General features: G+C 40.2%; 2 protein-coding genes across 2 annotated transcripts in view; both read right to left on the minus strand.

The window, feature by feature from the left end:
• Nucleotides 1–20465, minus strand: part of LOC311296136 (complement factor H-like) — a 341142-nt gene that overhangs the window by 29657 nt on the left and 291020 nt on the right. The window contains exons 12-13 of the mRNA XM_084417796.1: nt 6692–6885; nt 6378–6584 (exon numbers count right to left, since the gene is read on the minus strand). Of these exons, the coding sequence (XP_084273922.1) occupies nt 6378–6584; nt 6692–6885 (401 nt within the window). The remainder of the gene's footprint in view (nt 1–6377; nt 6585–6691; nt 6886–20465) is intronic.
• On the minus strand, nt 15367–19775 carry LOC311294790 (complement factor H-like; the record flags this gene model as incomplete). Its single annotated transcript, XM_084415818.1, has 5 exons — nt 15367–15569; nt 15655–15837; nt 15939–16115; nt 19442–19593; nt 19768–19775. 5 exons carry the CDS (start codon nt 19773–19775, stop codon nt 15550–15552), a joined length of 540 nt encoding a protein of 179 aa, XP_084271944.1. The 3' UTR covers nt 15367–15549.

Consider the following 20465-nt stretch of genomic DNA (forward strand, 5'->3'; position numbering starts at 1 on the left):
CGTGGAGGGGGACCTGCCCCCGTCCAGTAGCTCTTGAAGGAAGCACAATACTTGCGAGACCCCACATGTCTGTGGATTGAGCCCTTTGGTAGTGCACCATTTGTTAAACACAGACCATTTAGACGTGTAGAGCCGCCTCGTGGAGGGGGCTCTAGATTGTATGATCGTGTTCATCACCCCTTCTGGTAGATCAGCGTGTAATTGTTGAGGCTCCACGCATGCAGAGACCAGTGCTCTGGGTGGGGATGCCAAATCGAGCCGTGGGCTTGAGAGAGAAGGTCTCTCCGCACCGGAATCGGCCAAGGGGCTGAGTCTGCCAATTGTATGAGTTCCGGGAACCAAGCTTGGTTCTCCCAGAACGGGGCTATGAGGAGCACTGTGTGGCGCGCTTTCCTGACTCTCTCGATAACCTGAGGCAGCAGAGAGACTGGTGGAAAGGCATATAGCGGGCCGCTGGGCCAAGACTGGGCCAGCGCGTCCTCGCTCTTTGAAAAGAACGCTGGGCAGTGCGCGTTGTCTTTTGACGCAAATAGGTCGACTTTCGCTCTGCCAAAGCGGCGCCACAGCGACTGGACTGTTTGGGGGTGTAGAGACCACTCCCCAGGGGGAACATTGTCCCTGGACAGTCTGTCGGGGCCCTCGTTCAGATGGCCAGGCACATGCGATGCTCTCAGAGAGCGCAGAGAGTGCTGAGCCCATACGAGGAGGCGTTCCGTCAGGGCGCAGAGTTGCTTTGATCTGACACCGCCCTGGCGGTTCACATAGGCCACTACTGAAGTGTTGTCCGTGCGGACTAGAACATGGTGACCATGGAGGAAAGGGAGGAAGTGCATGAGCGCTTTCTCGACCGCGAGCATCTCTAGACAGTTTATGTGTAGGAGATTCTCCTGGTCTGACCAGTGGCCAAAGACCGGTCTGCCTTCGAAGAGCGCTCCCCAACCTAGGTTGGACGCGTCTGTCGAGACAACTTTCCGGTGTGAAACCACTCCCATATTCACTCCTGTGTGATACCATTCGGCTGCTAGCCAGGGCTGCAGGGCTGAGACACAGACCTGAGTCACTCTGATTAGCGAGCCGCCGGTCGCCCAGGCTCGATGGGATACGCGCGTTCTCAGCCAGCGTTGAAGCGGGCGCATGCGCAGTAAACCCAGCTGAAGCACTGCTGCAGCTGAGGCCATATGCCCCAGAATGCGCTGAAATGCCTTCAGGGGAACCCGGTTGCCTTCTTTGAAGGATGCAGCGAGGCGCTGGATGCGGCGCGCGCGCTGCTCCGACAATCTGGCCGTCATCGCCACCGAGTCCAGTTCTATTCCGAGAAAGGAAATCGACTGCCGGGGCGAGAGCGAGCTCTTGGTCCAGTTGACCGCTAGACCCAGACCCTCCAGGTGGTCGAGTAACGCTGTTCTGTGAGACACAAGTTCTGTCTCTGACTGCGCTAGAACGAGCCAATCGTCCAAGTAGTTCAGAATTCGCATTCCCTGACTCCTCAGGGGAGCGAGAGCCGTGTCCATGCATTTCGTAAATGTACGGGGTGCTAAAGACAGGCCGAACGGCAGGACTGTGTATTGATAAGCTCGACCGTCGAAGGCGAATCTCAAAAATGGCCTGTGACGGGGAGTTATCTGGATCTGGAAATAAGCGTCTTTCAGATCGAGAGAGATAAACCAGTCTCCTGGGCGAATTTGCGCGAGGATCTGTCTGGTTGTAATCATCCTGAACGGCCGTCTCATGAGAGCCTTGTTCAGATGTCTCAGATCTAAAATAGGTCTTAATGCTCCGTCCTTCTTGGGAACGAGGAAGTAACGGCTGTAAAAGCCTGACTCGCTCAGGGAAGGATGTACCTGTTCTATGGCCCCTTTTCGCAGCAGCTTTGTTATCTCTGCTTGAAGCAGATGTGCTGTTTCCAAACTCACTTTCGTTTCCGTCTGCGCTAGAAAGCGCGGAGGGCGACGAGCAAATTGGAGCGAATAACCGTGTCTTATGGTGGTAGCCTTCTGAGGTAGCCTAAATCCAATGTAAGCTCCAAACGTGCGCCTTTCAAACTCGACGAAAAGCAGAGACTTGTGAGGTGTTTTGGTGTTTTGTTGTTGAGGTAATGAGCGCGTTCGCGTTCCATGTGGAGATTTGCATGTGAATCTCTTTTGCGCGAGTGGGCGTGTTCAAATTAAAAGTAATTAGGAAGCGTTTGAGAAGCTGGACATCTTGTTGGTTTTATACAAATTACTTAAACAGAGAATATTTGTTTTCAGTTTGAAACCGATCATTTAAAAGTACACACTTAAATGTTTATAAAGGTATATGGCTCATAAATGTGTGACAAGTATTCGCTGAGTTTTGTTTCAGTTTATAGACGTGCTCAAGAAAAAAAAGTTAACCGCGACGGAGAGGCAGAACGCACACCCTGTTTATTTTCTTTATTTTTCAAAAGCACAATGTTTTGATTTGATTGTAAGTGGACACATACAAAAGTAGAAATATCACAGATTCTTTTTTTATATTTCTTTTTTCTGTATGACCATAAATGATGGAGAAATTTAAGTTTATAGTTCTACAATGTGAAGAAAATCCAGCAAAACGCGGGGGCGCGTTTGCCGACCTCAGAGGGTTAAGAGATAGCGCTCTGGACGCGTTGCCATGGGAACCTGGTCTGTGTGAGGCAGTGAGCACACGGGGGTGGGCACTTTTTCTATACTTAATACCCCTGCGGCTTGAGCCGTGGCAAATTGAGGTAACTGAGTGACAGAGCGAGCAGCGAGTAGTTGTGAGCACGGAAGTGTGGGCACATTTACTACATTTAGAACTCGAGCGGTGTGTGGCCGCTTTATGAGAGAGCGCTCTGGGCGCGTTACCATGGGGATTGTACTTGTGTGAAGCAGTGAGCACATGGGTGTGGGCACATTTTCTACACTTAAAGCACTTATACTCTTTTTGAGATTTATCTGGGTCGCCGTGAAAACGGCGTTTGTGTGCAGGCGAGCGAGTGTTAATACTGGCTCGTTGGCTGCGGTGTGTGCTGCTGCAGTAGCCTGAACATAGGGGACTGACAGAGCTGTGCGTTTTGATGGCGGTCCGGCCGTAGCGGGACTCAACCATCTTTTCCTCCTTGCGGATGCTAGGAGGACTTCGCGGGCTCGGGCTTCAACGCGATCTTGGACCGCGGGCCCCGTGGGGGCGGCGGTCTGTGACGGCTGGTCGAGCGCGACCTGGGGCGATTGCCCTGGCGTTGCTGCGAAGCGCTGGGAGGCTTGGAAGAGCGCTGGTTAGAGCTGCGCACAGGAGGCTGAGTTTGAGGGCGGCCTGTGGCTGAGCTCGAACGGCGGGGCAGGAAGAGGTCCATCGCCTGCGAAGCCTTCTGTACTTCAGAGAACCGATCCACAATTCCGCTGACCGCAGGGCCAAAGAGGCCGGTGGGCGAGAGTGGTGCGTTGAGAAACACAGCGCGCTCTGACTCACTCATGTCCGCGAGCGTCAACCAGAGATGTCTGTCGATGACGGTGAGCGCGGCCATGGATCTGCCGATGGCTTGAGCAGCGGTCTTGGTAGCGCGCAGCGCGAGATCCGTAGCGCTGCGCAGATCGGTAAAGGCAGACTGATCCGAGCCCTTCTCGTCCAGTTCACGGAGGAGGTCGGCTTGAAGGATCTGAAGAATAGCCATTGAGTGCAGGGCGGAAGCAGCCTGGCCGGAGGCGGCGAAAGCGCGGCCGGCGAGAGCTGAGGTGGTCCTGCAGGCTTTAGACGGCAGGGCAGACTTTGAGCGCCATCTAGCAGACGGCGGGCAAAGGTGCGTTGCCACAGCATCCTCAACGGCGGGGATGCCGTTATAGCCGTTCTCGGCGGCTCCGTCCACCTGGGAGAGAGCCGAGGAGACTGGCGAGCGGAGTCTGGTGGAGAACGGAGCGTTCCAGGACTTAGAGAGCTCGGCGTGGAGCTCAGGCAGGAAGGGTGCTGACCTAGAGGCAGGCGCAGGGCGGCGGCTAGGCAGAAAAAAACCGTCAAGGCGATTGGGCTCCGGCTCCTTAGGTGGGGACCAATCCAGTCCCATTCTCTCGACCGCTAAAGTGAGGATGCGGAGAAGCTCTGCGTCAACACTAGCGCGGGTTCGAGAAGACTCCAGAGTCGAGGGGGCGGAGCGGTGCGAGCCCGACCACTCCTCGCTGTCAGACGCGAGCAGAGAGCAGCTGTCAGCGGCATCATCTGCATCGTCCCCCAGGGCGACGGCAGTGCGGGCAGTGGCCGGCCGCTGCGCGTCGGAGAAGGGTGGGGGGGAAGGAGAGAGCGAGGCTCGCGGGAGAGGTTCCGGCGAGCGCTCAGCTGTAGCGTCCAGTTCCGGCGGCCTTTGAGAGCGACGTTTCTTCTTTCGTGGCCCGGAAGAAGCGGCCGGAGAAGATGGAGTTTCTTCAAGTTTAGCGAGTCGAGCCTGTAGGGTCGACATCGGTAACTCCTCACACTGTTCGCAGCCGCCCTCGGAGAGAGCGCGAACAGCGTGGTCAAAACCCAGGCAGAGAGCGCACAGCACGTGGCGGTCTCCGTCGCTGAGCGAGGCTCTGCACGAGCCACAGGATGTGCGAGGCATTTGAAATAACGCCTCGCGCTCTTTTAGATGCAAGTGTGTCGCGGCGGACACACACACACACAACACAGAGCAGAAAAGGATATATGTGCCGGATGGCGCAGCAGGCAGGGAAGGCTGAAGGCGGCGAGCGGCCGGCGTCCTCAGGCTGAGATCCTCGGCGTGCTGGTCGCTGGATTCGACGGCGGCTTCCTCGGAGATCAGCGATGCGAAGAGCTTCGCTGAAGAGACAGAAATCAGCGAAGCAGCCTCTGTTCCTTGCTTATATACGCTAAGCCACACCCCTAATGACGGGCTGTGACGCACTAAGCGCGCCAAGCGCGCTCATTGGACGTGACGTCACGCGCAAGGCTTAGCCATAGGCTGCTGCAGTTGCCGCAGAGCAGCCAATGGGCACGCGATTCGCTTGCCCTAGGTCTGCAGGCTGCCGCACTGCGTTGACAAGTTTTAAAAAATTAGGATAATTTTTGGCTTCAGTATCTCGTGAAAGGAGACTTTCCCGCAGCGTAAGCTAGCTTACGCAATACGAGAGAACCTCTCGTAAGAGAACTGTAAAGGGAATGTGAGATGTCGCTCTGATTGGTTTATTTCACGTTACGCCCAAACCACACCTATGAATAATGAAGCTACTTCAGACCAACACATTTTAGATTTGCGTCGGGCGCAAGAGTCATTTATCCCGCCGGTATAATAGCAACAGCGCCCAAGACCCGCCCACAAAGTTACTTGCGTTTCACGCTTGATACTTGTGTTTCAGATCGTTAAAATAGGGCCCATAGGCTTTATAGAGAAATATATAATGTAATACTTTTCTTATATTTTATAATTATTTACATTATAAATGTTTCATATTTTCAATCTAAAAAAAAAAAAAAAACATGCACACCTGCATGTACTAAAGTATTTAGCAAAGACATTATCACTGTGCATAGGAGTGCACAGCCATTACTTTTTAAATAATATATTAACATATAGAGCCCTATTTTAACGATCTAACGCATGGTCTAAAGTGCTTAGTACTAAGGTACTTAATGTGTGTCCAAATCCACTTTTGCTAGTTTAATGACGGGAAAAATGGTCGGCGCGCCCGGCGTATGGTCTAAGAGGGTTGTCCCTATTCTCTTAATGAGTAATGGGTGTGTTTTAGGCTTTACGTGCGTTAAACCAATCAGAGTCTCATCTCCCATTCCCTTCAGACCAGCACGCACATGGGCGCACATGCATATGCTATTTAGACAACGTGGCGCAGGCCGTCAAAACATTTGCCTGGCACTACATTGCGCTGGGTGTATGATAGGGCTCATAGTCTTAATGGTGTTTTGCCAATTATTGTCAAACTAACCACAGGCTCTACTCTTCAGCACAATAACCCCAAAACACATAACAGAAAACCTTTTAAATTCCAAAATAACAGAATATTAAACACTAGCAGCTCTACCTCTACATTACAGTAATATCGACCAAAACACATGAAATAACACTTAATTGTAAAATGTACTCTCCTTTAACAGTCAGAAGCAAAGCATGCTGGGAACATGCGTGTACATACATTCACATTTATATGGGAACGTGCATGTGAAATATATGTACACAATAAAGGATACAACTTCATGAATATTACATGTAATGCTATTTTTGCCTTAATTCCTAAATATTTTATATGTATCAATATATAGCCATACACGGTCAATGCATATATTGCAGTATATTGAAAAATATAAGCACTACTTTCCCCTATATGGAAATGTATTATGTAATATATCACATTATATTTTGCAGTATATTCCCATATATTTATAAGGGTTACCTCCTACTACACATTTAGGAAATGGCTCGTCCCATTCTCCAGTTGACAAGCAGGAGATTTTTTTTCGTCCTTGTAATTTCCTTCCCTTCCCAACACATGAAAGAGTTATTGTGTGTCCAGGTCTGATTGAAACCTCAGGCCCCGGGTGTCTATCCTCAGTGACGTCTGATCTCATGTTTACAGTCAGGTTTGCGACACACATTACCTCTAAAGAACATAAAGATTTGATAAATCAAGCATCCTCCATGTGAACAACAGATCTATCATTGATCTATCTTTGTCCAATCCAAAGCTTTTACATTCTGTGGCCTTACCTTCACATTTGGGGAAAGGGCTGCTCCATTCTCCATTTGGCTGACAGGTGATTTCTCTCTGTCCTTTTAATATCAGCCCTTGTCCATTGCATGAAAACATTAACTTGTGTCCAGGTTTGACGGGACCCTCAATATCAGGGAATCGCTCTATTTTTAAGACTTCCACTGCTGTGTTTAGAGGACATGTTGCCTCTAGAGAAAGCAGACATTAGATCACATATTTATCCACACAGAAGCTTTTATACTTTGTGGCCCAGTGTTCAAGAGTAACTATGCTAATTACTTTTGCAAAAGTAGTGGTTTAGCATAACAATTACATTTTTGTCATATATTCAACAAGCAGCGTTACAGTCAAGAAAACTGAGCTTAAAATGGAGTATACATCTATCCCTAACAACCTCATGAAAAATTCAAGATAATAAAATACAATATACAATATAATGCATGTCCTGACTAAGGTCTGTTAGTGATACAAATAAATTAATAAAACAAATGACATTTATCCACTTAATTCACCATCAGTCCCAGCTGATGTTTGTCATGTATAGTACATTTTTACCATTATGTAAGTAAATGTGATTTTTGATTCATTAAATTTTAAGTGACTCTCTTAAATTTTCACTCCATTTTCCATTTTCACAGATTCATCGTCCTTCTGGAATTTCATTGAATAGCTCTATGCACTTGTATTTCAGAATTTCTTTATTTTCATACTCGTATCTTTCTCATGTGCCAAAAAAAAAAGAAAAAAATATATGTGGAGAGAGACTGTGGAGTTAGATTTCCCTCATTAATAGCTTCAGATGCATTCAGGTGTGTACATTATACTTAGTGTCCCTACTACTTTATTTAAAGAGTTGCTATCATCATTTGGTTTATTAATGTGACCATTTTTAAATCTCTCAATCGTTTTCTCAGGTTAGAACTTTTTTTATAAGAAAGGAGTATAGCACAATGGCACTAAAACACTCATTTGATTTTAATTCTAGAGATAATTTGATTGGACAGAAAACTGTGTAGCACAGGATGAGTCATCCAGCATATATCAACTAAAACTGATAATGTTTAACATTACAATAACATATTAATCTAGTGCACATGGACTAAACTCAAATTATGATTTTGCTGAGTCTTCAGAGCAAATTGATTTTATAATTACTGTTGTCCCCACCACAAATTATCTGTGGACTTGATGTTATTCCTCTTGATTGTCAAATATCTAACAGTCTCTCTTCTTTTTGACATACAAGATTTTTTTTTTTTTTTTTTTTTTTTGTAAGACGTTACAAATCTGTAAGATGTTTTAAAAGTCATTTATCATAACCAATCAAAACCTTACCTTCACATGTTGGTGTTTCTTCCCAAGTTCCATTGCGGCAGAAAACTGTACTCTTCCCATTCATTAAGAATGAGCTTCGGCATACATATGTTACACTAGATCCATGTGCATACAATTCTTCAGGTTTAGATGTTATGAGTGCATATTCCACCTTTGGAGGAATGTTACAACTGACGCCCACTAAAAAAAAATATGTTAAAGGTAATTCATGAAATCCAGTAAGACTGAGATTAACATCGTCAATAAATAGTGTCTATTTTCCACTATATGCTGTCGCTGCTCCTCACAAACATGCAATAAGAGTTTGAGAAGCTCACCCTCACAAACTGGTTTCTCCCATGTACCTCTGATACATGTTATGAAGCGTTGAGTTGATATGAACCCTGGATCACATTCCACTTCAGCAGTTCCTCGATCATGAAGGCTTTGCTTTAGTTTTCCATGGTGAACACTGGGAAAAGCACCACATTCTTCCTCCCCTGTAAAGACAGAAAACAGGAGGCACATTTCAGTACACTATCATTCGTCTAACACCTGAGACTGACAATAATAAAACTCACGGATACACCGAGGTTCTTCAGACCAAGAGCCTTTGCTGCATGTCACTGAATCCCACCAGTTCCCAGTGAAGGGTTTATAACCCGTGTTGCAGGTGTAAAAGATTTCTTCTTCATTGGAGGGGTGGCTGTATGTCAACCCGTTTACCACGGATAGATCACGGCATGATCTCTGCTTTGCTGCGAGGAAACAGTTAAAAAACATAAACATTCTGATCTCATATGTTTTGAGTCGTCATTATGTAGATGTATAATGATTTGATTGGATATTGAAAAAATTCAAGATAAAGGCAGTATGACGAAACTGTGAACACAATGTTTTTACATTCTTTACTGTCATAGTACAGTAAGAGCTGTGCGTGTAAACCTCACTCCCCTGGCCTCAAGAGATGCACTAGCAATTGACACTAGAGGCTGTGGTCTTTAGAGTCCTTGTTAGCATATCTGCCTTCCACATCAGAGTCCCCGGTTCGAATCCAGCAAGGAGCAGGTCGAATCGGACCAGTTACACAAGTACAATATAACAGTCATGCAGTTCACTATCACTGTTTCACCATCAGCGTATGAAGATTTTTAAACTGGTTCTAAGTTTCCATATTTAATGTTTTCTCGAAGACATTCTGAGAAGCAGAAACGTCACACAACGACACAACTGTGTATATTAAATGCTGAAGTACTTGCACAACTAGTCAACACTCTCTAGAGCTACAGTTAAATGATTTGGAAAGTGCATATAATATAACGATTATTTTCAAATCAATTAAATCTAAATGAAAAAGACATTTAAATAAATAACAACAACAAAAAGAACTTGCCTTATTGGCCACAATTACAGAAAAACAACCAAAAGACGAAGCCGAGGAGTTTCACAAGTATCTTTGTTGGTCTGTCTCTGATACTCTTGTCTGCTTGGGGATCAACAAGTTAATCATTATTAAAGTCAAAGAGAGGGTTTTCTTACACCAGACCTCTCTGTGCACAAGCAATATTTACACTATTCGCTCTTGTTCTTCTTGAATCAAATCATAAAGTATATTTTGGTGAATCAATCTGTCGGGCATTGGAAATGAGTGAGATTGAAGAAGATTCACAACACTTTCAAACTTTTAAATAAATATTTCAAATTTAGTGTCTTTATTTTGTTACATTTAATTTGGAGAATCATCCAATCAGAATGAAGTAAAATCAAAATTCTGATAATTTCTATAATAATAATGAGAATAATAATAAGTGATAGTAATAATAAATTAAATCAATTATAATAATCATTAATGATACAAAAATCATACCAGTGCATTGTCGTATGCCTGTCCATTCATTTGGGTAATCACAGGTGATTTGTACAGGCTGCTCTGGTTCAAACCCAGGACGACATTTATATTGTATTCTTGAATTGATGTTGTAGTGTGTTCTCTGATCTCCCACAATCTCTGCATTTGGAATGTTTGGTGTTGCACACATTTTTACTGTAAAACAAAAATATCATCATTCTAATTTGAATTCATAATATATGCACAAATTGTAAGATTTAATATCAGCCCATACCAGCACACAGTGGTTTTGGTGTCCATCCGTCTCGTGTGCATGTGGCCTCTGCTGGTATTAGATAATATCCATACATGCAATAGTAAGATTTTTTTACTCCCAATTTCAGATCTCCCCTGAAGTAAGAGTACAGTTCATACACATGCTGGTCACGTGGAACTTCACATCTAATTTCTGAAACAAGATTTACATTATTTTAATATCATGCGGTAAGTTCAGCAATAAATGCAGAAGTGTTTCTCTATAATCTTACCCGCACAAACAGGCTCATAATCCCACTGCCCATTCTCTTGACATGTAAATGAGTTGATGGTTTCTTTTGTTTGAAAGATCCAGGATTTTTCAGTGCAGGTGATCTCCACACTTTCTCCAGCTCTGAAAATAGTTTTTCCCTCTGGGTTGATCTCTTTTACTCTGAATGTGGTTGGCTTAAGCTCACAAGTTACTGCTGTACAAGACATAATTATGTAGAAATAAGGGTAAGAAGAGATGAAGCATAACAAATGTGTGAAACTGGATTTGCATGCTTTGTCTTTTGGGGAAAACAAATGATTCTGACAATTTACTTCTTTTTTTTTTAAATCCTAAAATAGGAAAAAATATAGCTTACCATAAATAGAGTACATTTTGAATAAGTCCCTAAATAAGTATAAGCACATTTTCTATTGTGAGAACTTTTAGATATATTTGCTAAACTATTATCTGGAAATTAAGCAAGCAATTAGAAAGTAGTTATTAGTAAGTCGGTTTTTTTAGCTGATTTAGTTACCAAATAATAAGCAGCAAATGCTGTTGCCTCATGATTATCCCCAATAATAATAATAAAAAAAAAACAACAACATCAGTTGGACACTTTCTACAGCATCACAGGAAGAAAGTAAATAATCTCATTCCATTTTCTCAACTTTTACAAATATTGTTGACTCCTTTCATCATTTAGAACAAAAAGATCAAGCAAATATTTTCTTGAATGCTTTGGAAATATATAATATTAGTTTATTAACTACATACGTGTTTTATTTTAATATTCAGTTTTTTATTTAAGGTTAATGGCTATCTAATTTAAGAATGTTTCAGTGTGACACTAGAGTTTCTTTGCATAATGAAAGCAATATGGATAGAATGATTTTAGTGTTATTTCACATATTAATTATTTGTTATGTAACACTGGTGTATTACCATCACATTCTGGGTTCAGAGTCCAGCCAGATTTAGCACATTTGGGGATACATTTCATACAATACATATAAAGAGAATAAAAAGCATAAAGCACATTTACCCTTTCTCGCAAGTATACAACACCGTTGCTCCAAAAACAAACTCAGACCCTGATATAAGACTAAAATCACCATTTGCTGTTAAAAGTTAAATGTTTTGGGAAGTGCATATAATTTAACATTTATTTTCAAGTCAATAAAATCTAAATGAAAAAGACATTAAAGAAAAACAACCAAAAGACGAAGCCGAGGAGTTTCAGTATCTTTGTTGGTCTGTCTCTGATACTCTTGTCTGCTTGGGGATCAACAAGTTAATCATTTATCAAAGTCAAAGAGAGAGTTTTCTTACACCAGACCACTCTGTGCACAAGCAATATTTACACTATTCGCTCTTGTTCTTCTTGTATCAAATCATAAAGTATATTGTGGTGAATTAATCTGTCCCATAGAGCATTGGACATGAGTGAGACTGAAGAAGATTCACAACACTTTCAAACTTTTAAACAAATATTTAAAATGTAGCGTCTTTATTTTGTTACTTTTAATTTGGAGAATATCCAATCAGAATTAAATAAAATCAAAATTCTGATAATTTCTATAATAATAAAAATAATAATGATAATAATAAATAATAATAATAAAAAAACATTAAACAGCCCTTTTCTTCATTTTCTCTAGTCATGTAGCACTGATTTCAATTTTATTCACATTTTTCTTCTGAATAGGCAGCCATGTTTTACTGAAAGCCAAGTTTGCCAGCAGTGAATCTATACCAGTAAAACCTGGCACGCAGTTCACTTTCATTGTTTCAATATTCATAATATAATATTCCAAACTGGTTCTATTTTTTCATATAATATCCTCTCAAGAACATTCTGAGAAGCACAAACGTTACACAAAGATGTAGTAGTCAACACTCTTTAAAACCACTTAAGGTCATTTAAAAGTGTTGGATGTGTATATAATATGAATAACATTCTACTAACAATGAATGAACTCACCTTGACCTTGCACAACAGTAACAGAAAATAGAAAACAGGAAAAGCTGATGAATTGTACAGGAACTCTCATTTTGAACTCTCATTTCACAAATGACTGTAACTAGTTTTCTCACTCTGTTTGTATGATGGGGAATCAAAAAGTGAATCATTTACTAAGTCAAAAGAAGGACTCTTTTATACCAGATCACTTTGTGGATGTGCAGAAGAATATTTTGTTTAAAATCCCCCTGTAGTCAATAACTGTATCCCTTAAAAATCATCTTTGATCACAAAAATGACATAAAAAAAATAAAATCCTGTGAATTTTATTTATTTATTTATACCTTAAAATAGCTTGAATGTAACTCTACACCCTTGCTTCATTTGCTTTCAAGTAAAAAAAAAATCTAATTGAAAAGGACATTAAGATGAATAACATTAACCTCAAAAATAATAGCTTGCCTTCACTCTGCGCACAACTAAAGGAAAATCACCAAAAGACAGGAATTCTCATTTTGAGTTCACATAACAAGTAGCTTTTTTTGTCATCTGGACAAACCAAAGGACATTTTACCCTAGACAAGTCAAACTTTGTAAGTCACATTTATGTAACATATAAACAGGAAGCAAAAAGAAAGTTCTAAAATATTTGACGTGTTCCCATGTGCTTTACAGGTTAAACCTGTTAGATGTAGATTTTTTTCACTGACTAGTGTTCTTTACATTTAAAGAAGAACATTATTACATTAATTAATTAATGATTGTTTCATAATACTTATGTTACTAAAACATACATTGAGGTAAAAGAAGAGTTTGACCCTTAAAGTAGCATTATGTGCTTAAAAAAAAAACTGTTGTTGTCTCTAGAGTCTAGATGACCTAGATTGCCCTCCTTATCTCACACAAAAAAAAAAAAAAAAAAAAAAAATGTTTGTCTTTTTTAAACCTTAAAAACTGGATGTCATTTACGGGATCTTACGGTGTGGACTTTTGGTAAACATTGAAATGTTAAACTCAAAGGTCTTTACCTTTATAAGTAAATGGCTGTCATGTGCTGAGTTTTGGCATGAATAGGATCAACATTTTTTTTTTTTTTTTTTTTTTCATCTATCCTACATGTCAAACTAAATATTATTTGAGACATTTTATGTTCTGTTCAATTTCAATGAGGTTTAAATTTTTGGCAATGCTGTTTCCAAAATTTGTGACAAATAATAAAAACCTTGACATGTGATTTCATAATATATTTATAAAAATTCATTTGATAAAAAAAGAAATCCAGAATGAGCAACAGGGGTGTAAATTTAGCATACAATTAAGCCTCAGTAGGTGCTACAGTAGTAGTTGTAATGACCGAAAAACATACTAAAATCTGAGAGAGAAAAAATAGTTTGATCATATTTCCTTATCATAACTTTGATAACAGGGCTGAAGGTTACGATATCAGTGCTACAATATTTGCAAAAAAATTGAGAAAGCAAATGAAATTTTACTTGTCTTATTGCCATGCTGCATTTAATGAAACTAAGAGGTTTACATATTGGTTGGTTTTCTTTTATTAAGAGTAAAGTATTGATGAAAATATGATCGGTTGTTGCAGGTGAAAATTCTGAAAAGTCTGGTGCTCGAGCAGACATTCAAATTTAATTAAATAGCACTTTTTACAATACAGACTGTATGAAAGCAGCTTCACAGTGATAACATGAAAATAATACAACAAAGTTTGTTTCTAGAAGAAAATTGCATCACCATCCACCTTAAGTAAGGCAGATCAATAATACTGTTGAATATTAAATGTCCCCAACAAAGCAAGCCAAAAGCCAAGGCAACAGTGGCAAGGAATCAAAACTCCATCAGGAGACAGAATGGAGAAAGAAAACCTTGAGAGAACCCAGGCTCAGTCGGGGGTCAGTTCTCCTCTGGCCAACGAGCGAACAGTGTATGATTATGATTCACGCAGCATTACAGGTCAGAAGTCGGACTGGATTAGGAATGGGAACCATTACTGGGAAACTCAGGCTGGCAATATCAACAGTAGCAGTCAGTTTCGGCTGTTGTTCAGCTGAAGTTAGTTCTGTGTCGATTCAGTTCTGTTGTAAAGATCATCAATTATTAAGTTAGTTCATTTTATCTAAAGCAGTTCTGAAGAAATGATGTCATCGTCCAACTCAGTTCAGTTATCATAAATTGTTCAGTTCTCTGTAAATTGTTTGTGTCTTAAGGACTTTTTCACTGGTGCATGTGCAATAATTGTTAAGGTTTAGTAAACAAGCATGAAAAACATTGTTTAAACCCTTTCCAATAAAGATCTGTACAGTTTATCTGGATTTTACTAAATTATCTTTAAAATACAGTATCCTGAAAAGGTGACTTATTTTTGCTGAGTTTGCATAAATAAATGTTTTCCGTAAATAAAGTGCATAAATAATGCTAGAAATATGTTGAACTAAAATCCACACCAAAGTCACTATAATTACTAACATGTTTTTAATCACAAGGGTCATTAAATGAATTTTAAAAGATAATAAATACAAACAATTTCTTTAAGATTATTACGAACGGCTCAGAGACTTGGGTTGAACATCCAAATGCAGCTTTATTGGGACAATCCAGAATCATAGTCCATATAACAGGCAAAGGGTCAAACAATCTAAAAAAGCAACAGGGTCGAAAATCAAGAATATGGGAAGATACTCAAAAAACCAAGACACAGGAAACCATGATAACGCTCAGAAATGCAGTGTAACAACATACAAGACTTCGCAACGAATGAGTGAATACACAGGGCTTAAATAGGTAAGAGTAAATAAAATAATAACACACAGGTGAAAGTAATCAAAACACTAGTTATTCCGAGCAATGGGTTATGGGAAAAGTAGTTCATGTTGAGAAAGCAGATGGAAGTAGTGTTCTCTGAGGGAGATCATGGGCACTCCAGCTGGTGGTTGTGACAGAGATAATATACAATTCTATAAGTAATATTTGTAGCTGAATGAGAATGAGATACAAGCTTGAGTGTGTCTCTCCGTCTTCATAAACATAATTGCATGCTGAATTTTTACTAGGCCAATGAAAATATTTAATATTCATCAGTTTGGGTTTGCAGTAGTCATTTTAAATATCAACATTTAGTGGTAAAAAACATCTGAAAGTAAATACTAGAAGTCATTCTTAAAATCAAACTGGGTTACATTACCTCAACTACCACTCTAGTTTATTTTCAGTTATTTTGTGTATCACCTGGAAAAAAACAAACAAATGAATAAATAAATGTACAGAACACCAACGTGACTAATTCAGACTGAAAATGAGAAACATTACTCACAACTTTTGTCAATCTGAAGATACCCATTAGAACACGACACGTCCACATATGCTCTCATCTCACTTCCAGTATTCCATCCAGCCGTACAGTTAAGCCTATACTTGTTAGCATGCGTTATATAGACCTTTCCTGTAGGGAGCTGTAGATTGTACTTCTCAACTATGTCATCAATTTCACAAGGCCCTATGACAGAGACATCGTCCAGTGAAAAACAATACAAAACAATTAGATATTTGTTTTTACAAAAAAGCAAAAGAAAATTCATTTGTAATTGAATGACTCACTCAGACATTTCGGAGGAGTCTCCCATTTTCCATCCACACACTTATAAGATTCCTGTTGCTTGTCCAGCACATAGTAAGACTGGCAAGTGTACGATACCTCTGTAATCACATCTTTTTCCGTACTGATGATGCTGTAGTCTCCATGTTGAAGATATGGAGGTGGTGGACAGATCCCACCTAAACAAATAAAAAAAAATTACATTCATATACTGTAGATTTTTGAGCAGCATTTAGTGTCCGCGATTATACTAATGAAAGTCTTGGGGCAGCATTTGACAACAAATTTCTGTGCTCCTGAATGTTTCTGGTCAAAGCATGATCTCCAGTCTCTGAGTGCAAGTGACTGTCTGTATGTGTGTGTGTGATTGCGCTTCATGCACATTAATACAGAACGGTGATTAAACTGACTGGATCACTACCTGTGCTTTACACGTTTTGAACACATCTTCCAGCCAAATATGCGTTTTCCCGTACGACGACATAACTCACTGCTTAACTACCATAGTACGATGCATTGTTGAATAAATCAGCTAGTCACGACTGTTTCCCAAAACCGTATTGTCGCAAAGTGGTCGTTCAACCATGTTGGTTTATGACATCACGCACGAGGTGGAGTAATAACTTCGTTTAATAAATCTGTTTGAGATCGAATTAATACTAGAGGGTTTGCTATAAATTACAGACATAGCATGAGGACTATTTCTCATCTTTCTCATGTGGACGTAAATGTTTTTTTAAAAGGAGGAGGAAAAACTTTATACAAATACCCGTGTACGTGTGGACTAGGCCTAAGGGTCCATTTACACGACACCATTCATTTACACGACACTGATGTTTTTAAGGCCTGGAAATGCAAACTTTTGAAAACGGGTTTCTACGTGCAAGATTTGGAAAATGATATGGTTATCGTCTCAGTGTAAACTACAAAAATGTGAATTTGTGAAACCGGTGATGTCGTGCAATTGCACATGCGTATTAGATGTTCAGTTTATAGGTACTTAGTTTTTCGTTACAATCCGATATCGTCAACTACTGGCCTGGCACGATTTTGAATCGCTTTCTTGGATCAGTGTGAATGGGGATCATTTTGAAAAAACAATAACAATATAATTTTCAAAAACGTGCACATTGAAACCCGTTTTCAAAAGTTTGCCAGTTGTCGTGTACATGAACAGCCAAAACGAATAAAACGTTTTCAGAACCCTATGAACTAAACAATACATGAATGTGACAGCTGTATCATTGTATGTACTGTATGTTACACAGTGGGGTAAAAAAGTATTTAGTCAGCCACCAATTGTGCAAGTTCTCCCACTTAAAAAGATGAGAGAGGCCTGTAATTTTCATCATAGGTACACTTCAACTATGAGAGACAAAATGAGAAAAAAAATTCCAGAATATCACATTGTAGGATTTTTAATGAATTAGTTGGTAAATTCCTCGGTAAAATAAGTATTTGGTCACCTACAAACAAGCAAGATTTCTGGCTCTCACAGACCTGTAACTTCTTCTTTAAGAGGCTCCTCTGTCCTCCACTCGTTACCTGTATTAATGGCACCTGTTTGAACTCGTTATCAGTATAAAATACACCTGTCCACAACCTCAAACAGTCACACTCCAAACTCCACTATGGCCAAGATAGTGGAGCGGCTAAGTGCTTATGTTTGGCAGAATCGTTCAGTTTATGATACAAGCGTGAAAATTGGCATGAGCAGTCTCCATGGGTCACTTGACAAGAAAATTGTCCGAGCCACTTGAAATTTCAAGATGGCGCCTATTTTTCAAGATGGCCACCACCTTAGTGGAGCAATTAGGCTTAAGAAATCATTTAGTTGGTGATACAAGCATGAAAATTTCCATGAGCCTAATTGCTCCACTAAGGTGATGGCCATCTTGAAAAATGGCCACCATCTTGAAATTTCAAGTAGCTGTGGGTGGCTTATTGTCTAGTGACCATCAGAGACTGCTCATGCCAATTTTCATGTTTGTACCACTATATCACTTAATTGCTCCACTAATGTGTCGGCCATCTTGAAAAATGGCTGCCATCTTGAAATTTCAAGTAGCTGTGGGTGGTTTATTGTCTAGTGACCATCAGAGACTGCTCATGCCAATTTTCATGCTTGTATCACCAAATAAACCACTATATCACTTAACTGCTCCACTAAGGTGTCAGCCATCTTGAAAAATGAAAAATCTTGAAATTTCATGTGGCTCGGACAATTTTCTTGTCAAGTGACCCATGGAGACTGCTAATGCCAATTTTCACGCTTGTATCATAAACTAAACGATTATATCACTTAGCCGCTCCACTAAGACCAAAGAGCTGTCAAAGGACACCAGAAACAAAATTGTAGACCTGCACCAGGCTGGGAAGACTGAATCTGCAATAGGTAAGCAGCTTGGTGTGAAGAAATCAACTGTGGGAGCACTTATTAGAAAATGGAAGACATACAAGACCACTGATAATCTCCCTCGATCTGGGGCTCCATGCAACATCTCACCCTGTGGGGTCAAAATGATCACAAGAACGGTGAGCAAAAATCCCAGAACCACACGGGGGGACCTAGTGAATGACCTGCAGAGAGCTGGGACCAAAGTAACAAAGACTACCATCAGTAACACACTACGCCGCCAGGGACTCAAATCCTGCAGTGCCAGACGTGTCCCCCTTCTTAAGCCAGTACATGTCCAGGCCCGTCTGAAGTTTGCTAGAGAGCATTTGGATGATTTGGGGCTGTTTTTCTGCAAAGGGACCAGGACGACTGATCCGTGTAAAGGAAAGAATGAATGGGGCCATGTATCGTGAGATTTTGAGTGAAAACCTCCTTCCATCAGCAAGGGCATTGAAGATGAAACGTGGCTGGGTCTTTCAGCATGAAATTAACCCAAACACACCACCCGGGCAACGAAGGAATGGCTTCGTAAGAAGCATTTCAAGGTCCTGGAGTGGCCTAGCCAGTCTCCAGATCTCAACCCCATAGAAAATCTTTGGAGGGAGTGTTGCCCAGCGACAGCCCCAAAACATCACTGTTCTAGAGGAGATCTGCATGGAGGAATGGGCCAAAATACCAGCAACAGTGTGTGAAAACCTTGTGAAGACTTACAGAAAACGTTTGACCTCTGTCATTGCCAACAAAGGGTATATAACAAAGCATTGAGATTAACTTTTGTTATTGACCAAATACTTATTTTCCACCATAATTTGCAAACAAATTCTTTAAAAATCAGACAATGTGATTTTCTGGATTATTATTATTTTTTCTAATTTTGTCTCTCATAGTTGAATTGTACCTATGATAAAAATTACAGGCCTCTCTCATCTTTTTAAGTGGGAGAACTTGCACAATTGGTGGCTGACTAAATACTTTTTTGCCCCACGGTATATATTGTATCATGTATCAATTGTTTTGATGTACCCATAATCCACATTTGGGATTGGATCATCATAGTTGGGTTTTCTGGGTAAATAAATGTGAATGCAAGATTTTGTGGGGACTCACTTTTGCAGACAAATGTTCCATTCCATTTTCCATTTTGACACATCAAAGCTCCTCCTGAAGTTTCATTGTACGGTTTATTGCACGTATATTTCAGTATCTCAAAGTTGCTGAACACAGTTTTCTTATCTGACAGTTTCACAAATCGCAAGTCCCTAGAGGAACAATTTAATAAAAAATATTATATGAAAAATACTATTAATTAGTTATAAGATTTCAAATGTCGATGGTCATGTTCAGGTGGTAGTAAATTAACACATTTGATTACTACTTAGATTCTGATTTATAGAAATGTTTCTAAATATAAACACAAAAGAATAAATTTGTACCTCCACATTGTGAATATGGATTATTGAATTTTTAATAATGTGTTTGAAATGTTTTGAATTGAAATAATCACAGCTTAAATATTCAACCATGCTGAATTTCAGTACATAAAAATGCATGCCCTAAAAATACAATGCATTAAAATGCAAGCATGGTTAATGCAATGCATATTTTTTTCAAGGAGGCAAGTGCAATTCAACAGGCTTTTTTGTTTCAAAAACATTTGCCATTATTTTACTTCCATACGTTGCTCTGTTATCACGCAAGCACAAACATTACATGAAGTAAAATTAATTGGCATAACATTCTAATGCCATTTCATTCTGAGGTCAGAAACCATCAGTGGTGGAGGAAGTACTTAAGTTTAGTACTTAAGTAAAAGTACAACTACCCTGCAAAATATATACTTAAGTAAAAGTATAATTACTACATCAACATCTTACTTAAGTAAAAGTCCTAAGTACATACTTTTAAATTTACTTTAAAGTATTTTTTTAAGTAAAAGTACACAATCAGTTGTCTCAATGTCTGGGCTGTTCAATTGTAATAATCACAAACAATTTCTATTGTGTACTGGAAAGGGTTGTTGTGCAAGCTCTCTGCAATACTGACACACTGTAAAAATCTGGTTATGTACTTATTACTCATTAAATAATAATTAAGCTAAGCCAATTATGACATACAATTTATTTTATTTTTA

The sequence above is a fragment of the Rutilus rutilus genome, assembly GCF_951802725.1.
Source record: "Rutilus rutilus genome assembly, chromosome: 8".
Taxonomy (NCBI): domain Eukaryota; kingdom Metazoa; phylum Chordata; class Actinopteri; order Cypriniformes; family Leuciscidae; genus Rutilus; species Rutilus rutilus.